Below are 14,864 nucleotides of genomic sequence, written 5' to 3'. Positions count from 1 at the left end.
TGCAGCTATACCAATGTTCATCTTGTCTGAATAAGGTTGGTGAAGTATGACAGCAAGCACCAACTACTTGGTAGATTATTATGGAAAACATTTTCTCTTTACCCCATCCTCCCACTGTTTGTGACACCATATGGGAACCATTGATTGGTACAAAGTCCTTTTGGGATTGGGGAGGAACTTTTAATATGATTGGTATACTCTCTTATCATTCTCTCTCTTCCTTCTAGGCTTACCTATCAGATGATAAATCTACAACTGTTTCTTCCTGTATCTCCATATGTTTTTATGTCACTCCATAAGTTTTTATTCCAAAAATATCCTTTTTTATTATATTCATAAGTTTTTGTATTTCAAAAATATCTTTTTTTTATTATTCTGGATCATATGTCACTCTATAAGTTTTTTATTCTAAAAATATCCTTTTCTTTATTATTCTGGATCACATAATCTGGAAGTATTTTTTTAGATTTGTAATTAGTTTTCAGATTATGTAATCTGGACCTTTTGTGATTAGTTTTTAGATTACATAATTCACAAGTATTTTCTATACATGACATTAGTTTTTAGATTATGTAATTCGGAATTTTTTTTTTTAATGTGCGATTAGCTTATGAATTACATAATTTAGAAGTATTTTTTGAATGAGATTAGTTTCTCAGTAATCTAGAAGTTTTTTTTAAATGTGTGATGTAATCCAAAAGTTTTTTTTTTTTTAAATGTGTGATGTAATCCAGAAGTTTTTTTTTTTAAATTTGTGATGTAATCCATAAGTTTTTTTTTAAATGTGTGATGTAATCCAGAAGTTTTTTTAAATGTGTGATGTAATCCAGAAGTTTTTTTTTTTAAATGTGTGATGTAATCTAAAAGTTTTTTTTTAAATGTGTGATTAGCTTTTGGATTACATAATCCGGAAGTCTCTTCGGGATATGAGATTAACTTCCGAGTTATGTATCTGGATTACATAATTCATAAGTTTATCTCAAATATAAAAAAGACTTCCAAATTTTATACATCTAAAGAATACTTTTAGATTTGAAAACATCATCTAGATTATATACGAGGGTAACACAAAAAGGCAAAAAAAGTATTTTCACATTTATTATGTGAGTGACACAAGAAGTTATCGAGGTGTAGGAAGAAGTCTAAATATACCTATGGTTGTTCTTATGAAAGTGCAATGAATTCATAATGATGTTGAAATAAAACTTATAAAGGAAATTTTAACTGTTTACCACCTTAACTGAATTATGAATATTTGCATGTTTGATTGATTATCAGCATGCATCAATACACACTCTTAATTTTATTTTATTTTATTTATATTTGATGTTGTCATGTGAGTTATTTGTTTAGCCTCAACCGTTGTCAACTTTCTAATAAAAATGAATTTGAAAAATAATTATCCAAAAGTTTGCATTAAAGTTCTATTTAGATTAACCTAATAGAGCTTTTTTAAAATTTTATTACAATGCCATCAAAACAAAAAAAATTACGTGTGAGCTAAAATTATTAACTTTGATAATAATTTCTAAGGTGATTTTAATTTATTGATAATGTAACATTTATCAATATATAAAACTTAAAGACTTTATAATAAACTTTGTGTGGAATTCTAAGTTAGTGACTTTATAATAAACTTTATCACTGCCTTGTTAGGAAAGCAATGTGGGAGGTTAATTATCCCATGTTTTAAAAAAAAACTTTGAAAGGTAAACTAATGAAGGATTTAGTCATTTTAAGAGACATATCATCAACATCTCCTTCCCAAAGGCACCTAGAGAAATACTAATTGGAAAAGGATAAACTTTTCCTAGTTTGATTAATATCCCATTTTGTTTTGTTAATAAAGATTAATTTTTTATTTGGTTTAGAGAGGGTATAAAAATGTAAAAAAAAAGGAGTGAAAAGTTGATTTTTTGGATTTAGAGAAAAAAAATTGAAGTTGATTTTTTTTATAGTTGATTTGATTTATGTAATAATTTTTTATATTGATATATTTAGAAAATAATTTGTAAATAATTGTTTTAAAAATAATTTGAGATAAATTTAATTTAGTGTTAAAATATACTTTTCAAGTTAAAATAAAAAGTTATTATAAAACTTTAATGCATAAAAATACTATATTTAACAAATAAAATATATTAAAATAAATTCATTTATGAAATCTCGAAATTTAATTATTTTATTTATTTATTTTAATATTTTATTTTTTGATTTTATTGTAATACAAATATAACTATGAATAAAACATTAAATTATTTTAGCTTATTATAATATAATATACATATAAATAAAGTATTAATAATTTAATTATTTAAAAATATTGATGAATAAACATAAATGATTCATTTTTTAAAATAATCAATTATATTTTAATATAATTAATTATATTTGTAAATATTTGAGTATTTTTTGTATATAATTGATTATAAAAAACATAACTAATTCTATATTATTTTATTTCTTTTATAAATTTGCAGAGAAAATTATTTAAAATTGACTTTTTTCTTTTGTTTTTTTTAAGCTTTAGTTATCCATGTATATCTATAAACAATATCTCTTTAGAAACATATACTATTCAGAAATATGGAAAATATGTTGACTTCATAACCAACCCACTATAAATTAAGAATCAAGTTCTCAATAAATGAATAAATTATATGGGTGTAACTTACCTCATTTTCCATCTATATAATTAATTTACTTTTTTAATGATCTAATCCTTAAATTATAAGTTATTTTGAGTGAACTATTCATTTTTTATTATCCAATAAACTATCAAATTCAATGTTTAAAAGTATAAATAGGTTATCTTAGGGTATGCTATAGCCTTTAAATACTAGAATTCATATTTACAATTTGCATTTGCATGCAACCAAAAAGTACAATAATATTAAAGAATGTGTACATATATAGAAAAAAATAAAGTTTTGATAAGTTAATTTTATTAATATTTAAATGTCAAATGTTTTAATTATGTTAGGTATTTGAAGAAATTCTCTATTCATTTAGCAAGTTGATTATTTTAGTACTTTTTTTAAAAAAAATTATATGTTTTCATGAATTTTTGTGCCAAAAAGGTGTGGGAATTTATTAGGTAGAATCCGTGAAAAATATCTTTGAGAAATGATATTTTCCACACAATAAGTTTGTAAAAAAATCACTAGTACTGTGATATTTGTTCACAAAAATAATCTGAAGTTATTCACAGAAAATAAAATTCGTGGAAAAGGTTTTCTAAGAGAATATTATTCACAAAATTTTTATTATAAAAAATTCGTGAAAAATATAATATTTTTCATGAATTTAAAGTGTTTCCCACGAATTTTGTTCATAAAAAAAATGATTTTTCTTGTATTATTATTATTATTATTATTAAATTGAACCTGACTTTATTGAAAATTATATAGTGTGTGTATAACTTAGTAATGTTTTTTCTCTTAATTTTTTTTATCTAATATATAAATCTATAATTTTAAGGTTTAAATTGACATACGCGATTATTGATTTAAAAACAGTTGGTAATAAGATTTCTAAATAGCACATAACTTTAGTTTTAAATAAACTAACAAGATTAATTATTTATGCAGGTTAAAATAATTAATATTTAAAAATATAAATAATTACGCAACTCTAATATATAATAAAAACTTTTATAAATACTGATACTTACATCAAATATTTATAAAAAATATATATTTTTTCAAATAATAGTCTAACATGAACTAACCATAGTAAACTAGTTCATAAATTACTATCCAACAACTTGACGTATTTCTACCTTTATGTATAAGTTATTTATTTTCTTCCTTATTAAATGAATTAGAAAAAGAACATTTCAGATGAACTTTATTTATTTTATTTATCAATTTATTATTTTAATTGTTTATTTTATCAAATGAAAGAATAATAAGGTGAGTTTTCTTTTGTTAATGAGGTATTTTTGGTGTCATCTAGACATTTTTCAAATAAAAAATATTAAATTATATGTTAACATATTAATAGTTTTTATTTATCAGAGTTAACATATTAATAGTTAATGCATTTATTACACAAGTTAAATTACTTAGTACTATAAAAAAAAATTAGATAGTATAAATCAACTATTCTTTAATTCATTAACTAATATATCAATATTTATTAAATACTTATTAGTTTCGTGTTTACTAATTAGTTAATTAACTATAAATTAATATTTATTAAATAAATATTTAATCAATCAATCAATTAATATACGATTAATTAAACAATTTATGTATTATCATTTTTAATTAAATAACTATTACATTAATATTTATCAATTAAAAAATACATTTTTATTATTTATTAGTTAAATAATAAATAGATTAATATTTATTAGTAAATAGTCAATAGATTATTATTTACAAAATTAATACATTAATATTTATTCATAAAATAATTCATACATTAATATATTATTAATTATTTAGCATTAGAAGTTGGTTAATTTTGAGAATTCATTAGCAACAATATAAGTTGTTTTCTTGAGAAATATCTCTAAGATGTTTCTACATGAAAACAATTGGTGAAATCATTGTATAATCTCTTGGTTTTATATTTTTACAATTCATCACAATTGGTAATATCTTTCGTAATCTGATTTTTTTTTCCATTACAACTATGGTGTTTTGATGTAGTTTTAATGATTTTTTTTTTAAATGTTGTATTTCGAGTGATTGCAATATTCTATATGCCTTTTTATCAATTAATAAAAAAACTAATTTTTTTTATTGGTTGCTAAACCCATATACTAAAACAAATTCAATATGATAAAATATCACATAAACAAACCAAGATATTTAAAGACCATTTAATAAAAGAATTTGTTAAATATTTAAAGACTATTCAATAAAAGAGAAATTGTTAAAAAATTGATTCTTATTTGTATTATTTTTATTGAAATTATAGAGTTATTGAATCCTTAGACTTTGAAAAGTCTATGTAAGACATCATCAGAAACATACTACGTTCACAATTTTGTCATGTGATAAACAAGATTTTATATAAGAAAAAAGTCCAATTATAACTTTATGTTCATGTCAGCATGACTCTTCATCTTCATAAAAAATATATTTAGTTTTAATTTTTTTAATCAGTTATATTTAACTCTAATAAACTATGAATTTTTTATTTAATATTTTTATTATTCCTATTAATATTATTATTCATATTTTTTTAGTCTTAATAATAATAACAATATTAATGATATTAATAACAATATTAATAACAATATTAATGGTATTAACAAAAATAACAATATTAATGATAATAATATTAATTAAATTTAAATAGTAATAATATTAAATAAATGATTAATAGTTTATTAAAGTTAAATATAAATAATTAAAAAAATGAAATTAAATATATTTCAGTGATCAAAGTCATTGACCGTCCTATGATGTCTTATATAATGTTTTTATACGTTAAGAATTCAATAACTTTATAATTTAAGTGAGGAACCAAATCTAATTTCTCATCGAAATTTAGTTATTAAAAACATACTTAACTTTTTGAATAATACTTCACACCCTATAAAGCGCAACCTTCTTTTACTCTTGTCCCAAGAACAGTGTACACAAAATAAGATGGAAGACATTAGAGAAGTTGTTAAGGACCACTGTATCTTTAACCCAAGGAATTGTCCTACTCCTATGGTGGTGGGGTTTAGGGTTTAGTTTAGATACTTATCCCAAATGGAAAATACTATGTTTTCTTCTATGCCTTTGGTTACTCACTCTGGTTTGTCATTTCTTCTTATTTGTGATGTACTTCTTCAATATCTAGATAGTATCTGCTACTGGTCGGACAACCTTGATCGTTGTTTCTCTCCTTCCTTCTTGTATTCATTTCTTCGGTCGGAAGTGTATCTGTAAAAAAGTTCTCCCACTATCAAGTAAGTGATTTGTTTGAATGTGGTCAATATATTGATAAAACTTTCACGATTATTGTATAATCATGCTTATTTACCGTGTTTGTAATGAACGACTATTTTGCTTATAGACCATATTAATGAATACTATTATTTAAATTATATTACCTAATTGTTACATATTTTCTTAATTTACCTTGATACATTAACTTTATGCGGTCGAATGATCTCAGGACGATATCTGGGTAAAGTAGTTCCTGGGATCTTGACTAGTACAATAAGCAAAGTGGCAAGTTTTAGACTATGTACTGGCTTTTGATAATGAGTTGGTGGGTTTAATCCAAAGAAGTCAATGGTTGAAGAAAACTTTGAACTAGGCTAGTATATAAAGGACAGAAATTAGGCTTTTATGGACAAGTTGGATTGGAGCATGTGTGCATGCAGTATATATGAATGTATTTGTGTTTTCCTTGAAACCAAATTAGCAGAGAGAGGCAAGAGTAAAGATGAGTGGTAGATGGAAAGTAATGGAAGAGTGGAAGCCCAGCTTTCTGATGGTGTTGGTGCAGCTTGGATATGCTGCAACAAGTGTCCTTGTAAAGCTCGCCACCAAAGATGGAATGAGCGTCCAAGTTCTCACTGCCTACCGTCTCATCTTCGGAGCTGCTTTCTCTTTTTCACTTGCTCTTATCTTCGAAAGGTGCATTCACATTCTTTTCTTCATACTTTAGTTCGGTTGGAGATTTCACATCAATTAGAGATTAAAATATTTCATTCTTTATAAGTGGATGAAAATTTCACTTTATAAGCTGGTTTTATGAAACTGAGTTGGACTTAAAGTCTACTTCTTAACATGTTCTTTCAACCATCTTTTATTACAACAGAAAGAATCGGCCAAAGTTGACATGGAGGGTGCTTTGGATGTCCTTCTTATGCGGCCTATTTGGGTATGTGTTAATTTTTCACTATCTAGCATGGATACTGATACGGATATGACAAAGATACGAATATGGAAATATGTATAATATCTAAAATGTATGTTTCAGGTTTTTTTAGCAGAAATATGTTTTTTATGGCTGACTCAAAAGAATTTGTTTCTTATTTTTATAATCATAATAAAAATTTATACAATAAATTTGATTTTTTAAAAAATTAACATATTTCACCTTTTTAAAACTGTGTTATAACTATGCTAAAATTATCAAAAATTTATTTTTAAATTAGATACTTCACTAATACATATGTCGTGTCTTACGAGTATCTGTGTCCAACACGCAATTTATAGGTGTGTCTGATAGATTCTTTAGTCTTCATCACGTACCTTGTTGATGATAATATATATAAACAGGGGGAGTCTATTCCAAAACCTTTTCTTGGTTGCATTGACTTTGGTATCAGCAACATATGCATATGCTACCTTTAACATGGTTCCTGGCGTCACTTTTATTCTTTCCGTTTTGTGTGGGTACGTTATTCTCATCATTCTCATCACTCACCTTCATCTGCTATATATATACCTGTGTTTCTGATCACTAATTGCAAAAGTATTACATGTTGTAGCTACGAAAAGTTAAATTTGCGAAGTGCAGGAGGAAAGAGTAAGGTGTTGGGAACGATACTAGGAATTATCGGGATAATGCTGTTGTCATTTTTGAAAGTAACAAAGATTAATGTATGGAACCTTCCCATTAATCTTCTGCATGAAGATCACACACCATCGCATGCTCACTCTAAAACCGAATGGCTAGGTATTCTCAGTGGTATTGGAAGTTGCTTCAGTTTTTCAACATGGCTCATCATTCAGGTAAACTTTCCCACTGCTTTTGGGTGCATATGCATTGATTCCACCAAAATGATTTTTTTTAATTAGTAAAGAATAAATAAAATAAAATGAAACACTTCAGAAGAGGTATCCGAATTCTTGTACAGATACTTCAAAGGTGTTACAACCCTTTATAGACATTTCAAGAGTGTCTCAACCGTTATACAGAAAATAATCAAAGTCAACCTGCTCAACATCTGACCTACAAACATTTTTCAAACTCTACAAACTACCAAACCAATCCTCAATTATATACCCTATTAAAAGAGATCATTATCTACTCTATCATGATCATAATCAGTCTTAATCATAAAAATACACACAACATTTTCTAATACAACCAAAAGTCTATAAAGGTATTTACAAATCAAATTTCCTTACCCACAAACAAATCTCACAAAAATCACTCAAAATTGAACCAACTTCAAAATCTAAAGAAACTTTATCTGCCTACTAACCTGTCAGAAATACATGTTCATAACCTCAATAACTATATACCATAAGGAAAATTAAGTCATGTTAACTAGAAAGGGATTATTTTGAAAGTATTTATCATGATTTATGCAACAGGTTAAGGTGAGTAAGCAATATCCAATGCATCACTCAGGTTCAGCGTTGCTGAACTTGATGGGTGCAATACAAGCCACGGTTCTTGCCTTTTGTGTTGAGAAAGATTGGAGGCAATGGAAGCTGGGTTTGAATATTAGGCTTGTGGCAGCACTTTTCACGGTATGTTAATTTCGTAATTAGTGTTCCATGCTGAACTAAAAGAGTTTTAAATGATGATAAAGTGTGTGTATCTGAGATTTGTGTTGTACTGATAATGAATTAAGAAGCTAAAATATTGTGGGAATGGCAGGGAATTGTGACTTCTGGATTTGTTATTATTGCGACTGCATGGTGTGTGCGAAAGAGAGGTCCATTGTATGCATCTGTATTCAACCCTCTATGCCTTGTGCTCGTTGCAATTGCCTGTTCCCTGTTATTACAAGAGCAGCTATACCTAGGAAGGTATATACACTATTACTTTATTACTTTATTTTTAATAGGAAAATGATAGGTTGATAACTTTTGGAGTTGTATACAACCCTTGATGTGATAAATTTAGAAATAAATATATATAATAAAGGGTAAATTTGTAATTAAATGATATAAAAAAATATTAAAATAATAGTATTGAAAGTTGTAATGTGGTTGTATAAAATATTGGGGTTGTCCATATATCATTGTCCTTTTTAATAATATAATGAAATTTTATCCCACCTGATTAGGATATTCCATTTTTTTATAAATGAATACAAATTTCATCTTATAAGTCAGTTTTATGAGTTTGAGTTAGACTTATAACACACTTCTTAACACTTAATCATAAAAATATAATTTATTATTAAAATGGGTAACTCCTACTTTGACACAACTTTAGTTTAGATACACTAAACTCGAATCACCTTAATAAGACTTTGTTAAAATTTGTCACATTAACAAGATTTACCAATTTTATTAATTTTTTAAAATCACTACAAGAAAATCATTAAATATCAACCAATTCTAGAGACTAATTTATAATATAAGTAATTAGTAGATAAAACTTTAGTAGTTAATGATTAAACTTTATAAATTTGTATTAATAATAGAAACTACTTTACATACCAATAATTTTTTTAGTTTATAAAATGATCCCTAACTAGTTAATATATGGTCCCTAACTAGTTAATATAGTAACTAATTATTTTAATCTCTAAAATTAGTTTTTATTTTATAATTTTTTTATAGTGAATTTGACCTGTTTTAATAATTAAAAGATAAAATTTTACCATTACCTACCAGTAATTTGGTATCAATGAAAGTGTACTAAGTTCTTTTACACCTTGGCAAGAATTTAGAATATCATCCACTTAATTAATTACTGTGGTCCTTAACTAGCTAGTAATTTGTTAATTGTTATGAATGAAAGTGTACTGAGTTTTAGAATATGATGGAGTTAATTAATTAGTATCTTCCTTAACTGGTTTTGTTTGAAAAACATGGATGTGCAGTGTAATTGGAGCAGTGCTGATTGTGTGTGGGTTGTACATGGTGTTGTGGGGCAAGAGCAAAGAAATGAAACCTGTAACTCCACTTGTGTCAACAGAAGATTGCTGAGTCACTAAACTCTAAACCCTAAATCCTAAATCCTAAATATAAAAACTTACTTGTTTCAGAGTTAGTGTACTGAACTGATAAGAACTGAAACACAATAGTGGAAAAAAAGAAAAAAAAAGAAAGAGGCATTTAGTTATATTTTCAATCTCTCTGTATTTTAGTTTTCGTCTCTTTCAATTTTCTTTATTGTTTACTTTAATTGTTTGCTCTAACATTTATTTATGATAAAAAGGTATCAAATGTTTAAATAAAAATAACAATCGAATACAGGAGATGCTGTAGTAAAAGTTACTTTTTATTAGTTTTATTTTAATACTTTATTTTCTTTCACTGTTAATTTTGTGCATTCTTATCAGCTATTTATTCTATTTTCATTAATTACTGAATAAGAATTATTTTAATGATTAAAAAATAATTTGGGCCAAAATCATACATATATTTTTTTTATTAAAGCTCTTATTTGTTAAGCAAAAAACAATAAAATTCTTTAAAAGGAGGAAGATTTTAATAATTGCAAAATTATTAAAATAATTTGGCCCAAAGTCATAGTACGATCAAGATAACATATTTTTATTAAAGCTCAGATAGTTTACTTTGTTTTTAAGATGATAATTTATTTTATTGATCATTAAAAGATTAATGTAAATTCAATAAACAATATAATATACTAAGACAATAATTCAAAAACTCAAACATTCAGTTTTTTTTTTCTATGAAGAGTTTCTTTTCAAGATCAAGGCAAGAAAAACATTATTTGAGGAAAGATTCGGTAATAAAAAAGCAAAAGGACTTAAAACAGTTTTTAATCACTATAAACTAAAATTGAAAAAAAAGAAAGACTCTCATGTAATTATAAAAAAAATGTAATAATCATGATAACAAAATAGAATAAATGAATTGAAATAATATTAATATTAAAATAAAGAGTGGGATTTTGGTATTAGAAAAAGTAAATTGGACAAATAGGTTGGTGAGCCCATGATGAGGTTGGGCCATTATATAAAAAGTAAAATGGACAAACAGAATCTAAGTTGTATGAAAATGAGTAGAAGGAGTGTTTGTGCAAAATTTGGAAGAGTGAAGAGTTGGGTATTGGGAGAGGTGAATGGACATTTATAGAATAGTGGGAATTTGAGCTAAGGTTGGTGTGTTGGTTAAAAGTTGGGTTATTTGTTTATGTTGAAATTTGGACAATACCCTTTATTATGGTGCAAAGTGTCCTACAATTTTATACCCACACACTCACTACTTATCTTTCTTTTCCTTCATTGGGGCCATATATTGATGGATGACTCTTTTTGCCCATTTTTGTACATGTTGCTACCATTATGACTTCCCTCCTTCCTTCTTTACAATCTTTCACCAATAATTCACCATTTACCACCACTTTTTTCTCCACATCTTTTGCTTATTAAGGAAATAAAATAAAAACTTCTTTTTTTCTTTTTCCTTTTAAATAAATATGAAATTGATTTATTTTTTCTTATAATAATGCTTGCTCTTTTAGTTTGCTTTGTATGGTTGGAATTTTACTTACTAATCCCCATACACATGTTTTGTTTGATACTATAAAAGCAAATAACCAATTTATGTATATTGAGTTTGATAGGTGTTTTTACTAGAAATTGAATGTCTTTGTGTTGAGTTGTTTAAAGAGGTGAGATTTTTAATCTCTCAACTTATAAGTTAAGTTGTATGACTTAATGTGCATTAGACTTTGGACAAGTGTATCAATCTATTAAAGTAACAATGAGAAAAAAAAAGGATGTCATATTTCATAGGGAGAGATATGTATTACTTAAATGTCAATGTTTAATTGAAATTCTTATGCAATTTGTATAAATGAAAACAACTATATATTGGGATTGCATTCCATTTATTAACAATTCTACAACCTTTAAATTACCTATACATATATGAATTGAATCTTCCAATTGTACTGAATTCTTTATCTCATTCCAAAATACTGAATTCTTTATCTCATTCCAAGATGATTAGTTAATATAGTTTGATGTTATGACTTGATGTCTAAGTTATAATAAAATTTGATGCTTAAATTTTATAAAGTATAGTGTCAATGCCCTTTGTTACTGAAGCTTAATTTAATAAACACAATGTTTTTGTTAGATCAAATATATATCACTAGGTAGAAAACAATAACTTAAGTGTCACGATGATTGTAACTTGAATCATCTGACATTTCCTCGTGAGATAATCGATGTCACCTGCAACAATTTCTTCCTCAACAATTGTTCCATTGGGAATCAAACTTGTAACCATGACTCTGATATCATTTATTGAATCAATCACTTACCAATGCATTAAAATTTATAGCTTATATAGTCAGAACACAACTCTTTCTACTTAAGAGTGTAACAATTTGTGCATCACGATTTGAATGTGACTTTGTTCACCTATCCCTTGCCACGGAACAACTAATGTCACATGCAATCATTTTATCTTTTGAATTGATATAGTATAATGAGTTGTCAATAAAAAAATGTTCAAGGCATGAAACAAAGCTAAAGATGCACAATGTGTGAGGTCAAGCCAAAGATCCTCACATTGTGGAGCTGAGATAAAAATGTTCAAGGCATTTAGTCAGCCTAGACATGTTCTAAACCTAAAATTAAGCTAAACATGCTCAATATGAGTACAACCAAACTAGAGATGTTTTAGGCTTAAATCCAAGCTAAACATGCTTAATGTGTAGAACCAAGTTATAGATCTTTTGGACCTATAGTTAAGCTAAACATAATCAATGTGTGAAGTCAGACTAAAAAGGCTCAACGCGTGGATTCAAGCTAAAGATGTGAGATGCACAAGTCATGGAATTGAGTTGGATATGCTCAAGACATGGAGTTGAACTAGATATTCTCAAGGTGTGGAGTTGAGTTAGAGATGATCAAGGATCAACAAATAAAGACCAGACATCGAATAAGTTGTGATTGATTTTGTCAAAATGAAATTAGTTAAATGCATTTTATCATATATACGAGTGTAAGTTTTTTATTTATTTCATCATCTATAAGTAATTTATGTGATATATATAGATAAACAACAACATATAAAGCAATATGAATATCTCACTTATGTAAAATTTATAAGGAGATTCATGACTTGCATAGTTAACTTATTTTACCCTATTTTAGTCTACCTCGCATTCGTTCTTAAATAACTTAGGTGTGGTTACACCACATACATGTGAGAGATACTCTTCTATAAAAAAAAATGTATAAGATGTTCTTTCACATGAGTGTGATTGCTCCATTAGGGTGTTGTTGTTCCAATAAAGGCGTGCTAGGGGCATTAGAAAATAAAGTTACATTTTAGAAGTTTGTTTGAAGGTGTGATTGTGTCCACATGTGTATGAGAGATGTGCTAATATAGAAAATTACATTGAAATTTCAACCAAGGCATGATTGGATCCACATAGCCATAGAAAACATTAATAGAGAAAATTACATCATATGTGTTCGCATATATATATATATATATATATATATATATATTTACACCCATAAGTGAGAGACATATTAGTAGGAAAAAATTACATAAACAAATTACTCACATAGATGTTGTCCACACATAAGAGTGATATTCAATAATAAAGAAAATTATATTGAAGGTTCACCAAATAGATTTGAAAATCAATCTAAAAATTTCACATTATTTAAAAGTCAAGATAAATAAAAATTCATTATATATATCATCAATACATATTTAAAGTAAAAAATTAAAACTAAAGAATTAAATTTAAAAAAAAAAATTTAAAAGAAATTCACAGATGTCAATCAAGAACACAATGATAAGAAAAAAATATTTAAGTTTTATATATGTGAGAAAAAGGAAAGAAAAAATAATGTAAGATTAATTGTTTTTTTATATTTGAAAAAAAAAAGTAGTTGTGATTACAAAGTAAATGTTAATAAGTGAATAAAAGGCGATAAAATTTTCTCACCTTTACAAGCCAAATAAAACATTTATGCGATAATTGGCAATATAGTTATTAAGGTATCGTTGGGGATGTTTTACCATTTATTTTAATTTTTAAATAATGTTATTTAAAAAACCCATCGAGGTAAATGAAACTCATTTTCAAATCTAAGAAAAAATAATTATAAATTTAGTTTTTATGTTTAAAAAATACTTTGACTATACTTAATCACGACCCTTCCTAGTTTTTTTTATAGATTATATATTAAAAATTGTTTATATATAGATTTATCTTTTAATCATTATAATAAAACTCTAAACTTTAAAACAAAAAATATCTCAAATAAGTTTATGAATATTATGTAATGTAATGTTGTTGTTTAAAGTAGAAATTGAAAGTTGAATTTTAGTCAACAAAAGTTATGCATGATGCGTATCTATTGAATAGATTTAAAACCTAACACGGAAACAAAGTATCTAAATAATGTGTTGAATAGATTTAAAACCTAACATAGCAATATAGATATAAACATTATTAACAGAGAGATGAGACCACAAAACATTTTTAATAATTTCTGATTTGCCAAATAATTGTGGGCCAAAGAATAAGAGGTAGTGTTACAATGCTACAATGCACATCACATTTTTAAAAAAATAATTTTGTAACATATAATGTGCTTCACCGAATTTTGTTTATCTCACTTCCAATTTCCAATTTCTCTTTCTGTCACTCACTCTCTGCATCAACTGATAAGACTTTCATATAACTAACTGTCTTCACAATAAACAAAACAGACTTTAATATAAAATTTATATTTTAATTACATACCCTCTTTAAATTATACTTCCTATGTTCCAAAACTATGATTGTTCCAAAATTTTATTTTATTTTTCCATTCAAAAAATATCGAAAGAATTATCACCTCCTTTCTCGGTCGGTCACCTTTTTTCTTTCTTCAACTCATTCCTTCATAAACTCTCGGTCAAGATGGTATCTGTAAAAGATGTTCTAACGCTCAAGTGAGATTTTGGTATTTAGTGCAATTAGTGCATAATGATGATGTACATTTTTTG

The 14,864-nt window shown here is 26.0% G+C and overlaps 1 protein-coding gene across 1 annotated transcript; it reads left to right on the top strand.

The window, feature by feature from the left end:
- The first annotated feature begins 6,392 nt into the window (after positions 1 to 6,392).
- Positions 6,393 to 9,896, top strand: LOC137826467 (WAT1-related protein At1g25270). Its single transcript, XM_068632436.2, has 7 exons — positions 6,393 to 6,590; positions 6,775 to 6,837; positions 7,239 to 7,355; positions 7,451 to 7,694; positions 8,283 to 8,441; positions 8,572 to 8,723; positions 9,749 to 9,896. The coding sequence occupies exons 1-7, from the start codon at positions 6,397 to 6,399 to the stop codon at positions 9,852 to 9,854; spliced, it is 1,035 nt and encodes a 344-aa protein (XP_068488537.1). The 5' UTR covers positions 6,393 to 6,396; the 3' UTR covers positions 9,855 to 9,896.
- The last annotated feature ends 4,968 nt before the right edge of the window (positions 9,897 to 14,864 follow it).

Source organism: Phaseolus vulgaris, chromosome 8, assembly GCF_051622355.1.
Source record: "Phaseolus vulgaris cultivar YP4 chromosome 8, ASM5162235v1, whole genome shotgun sequence".
Lineage (NCBI taxonomy): Eukaryota > Viridiplantae > Streptophyta > Magnoliopsida > Fabales > Fabaceae > Phaseolus > Phaseolus vulgaris.
Note: the sequence above shows the minus strand (reverse complement) of the source record. Positions and strands in the feature narration are given on the sequence as shown.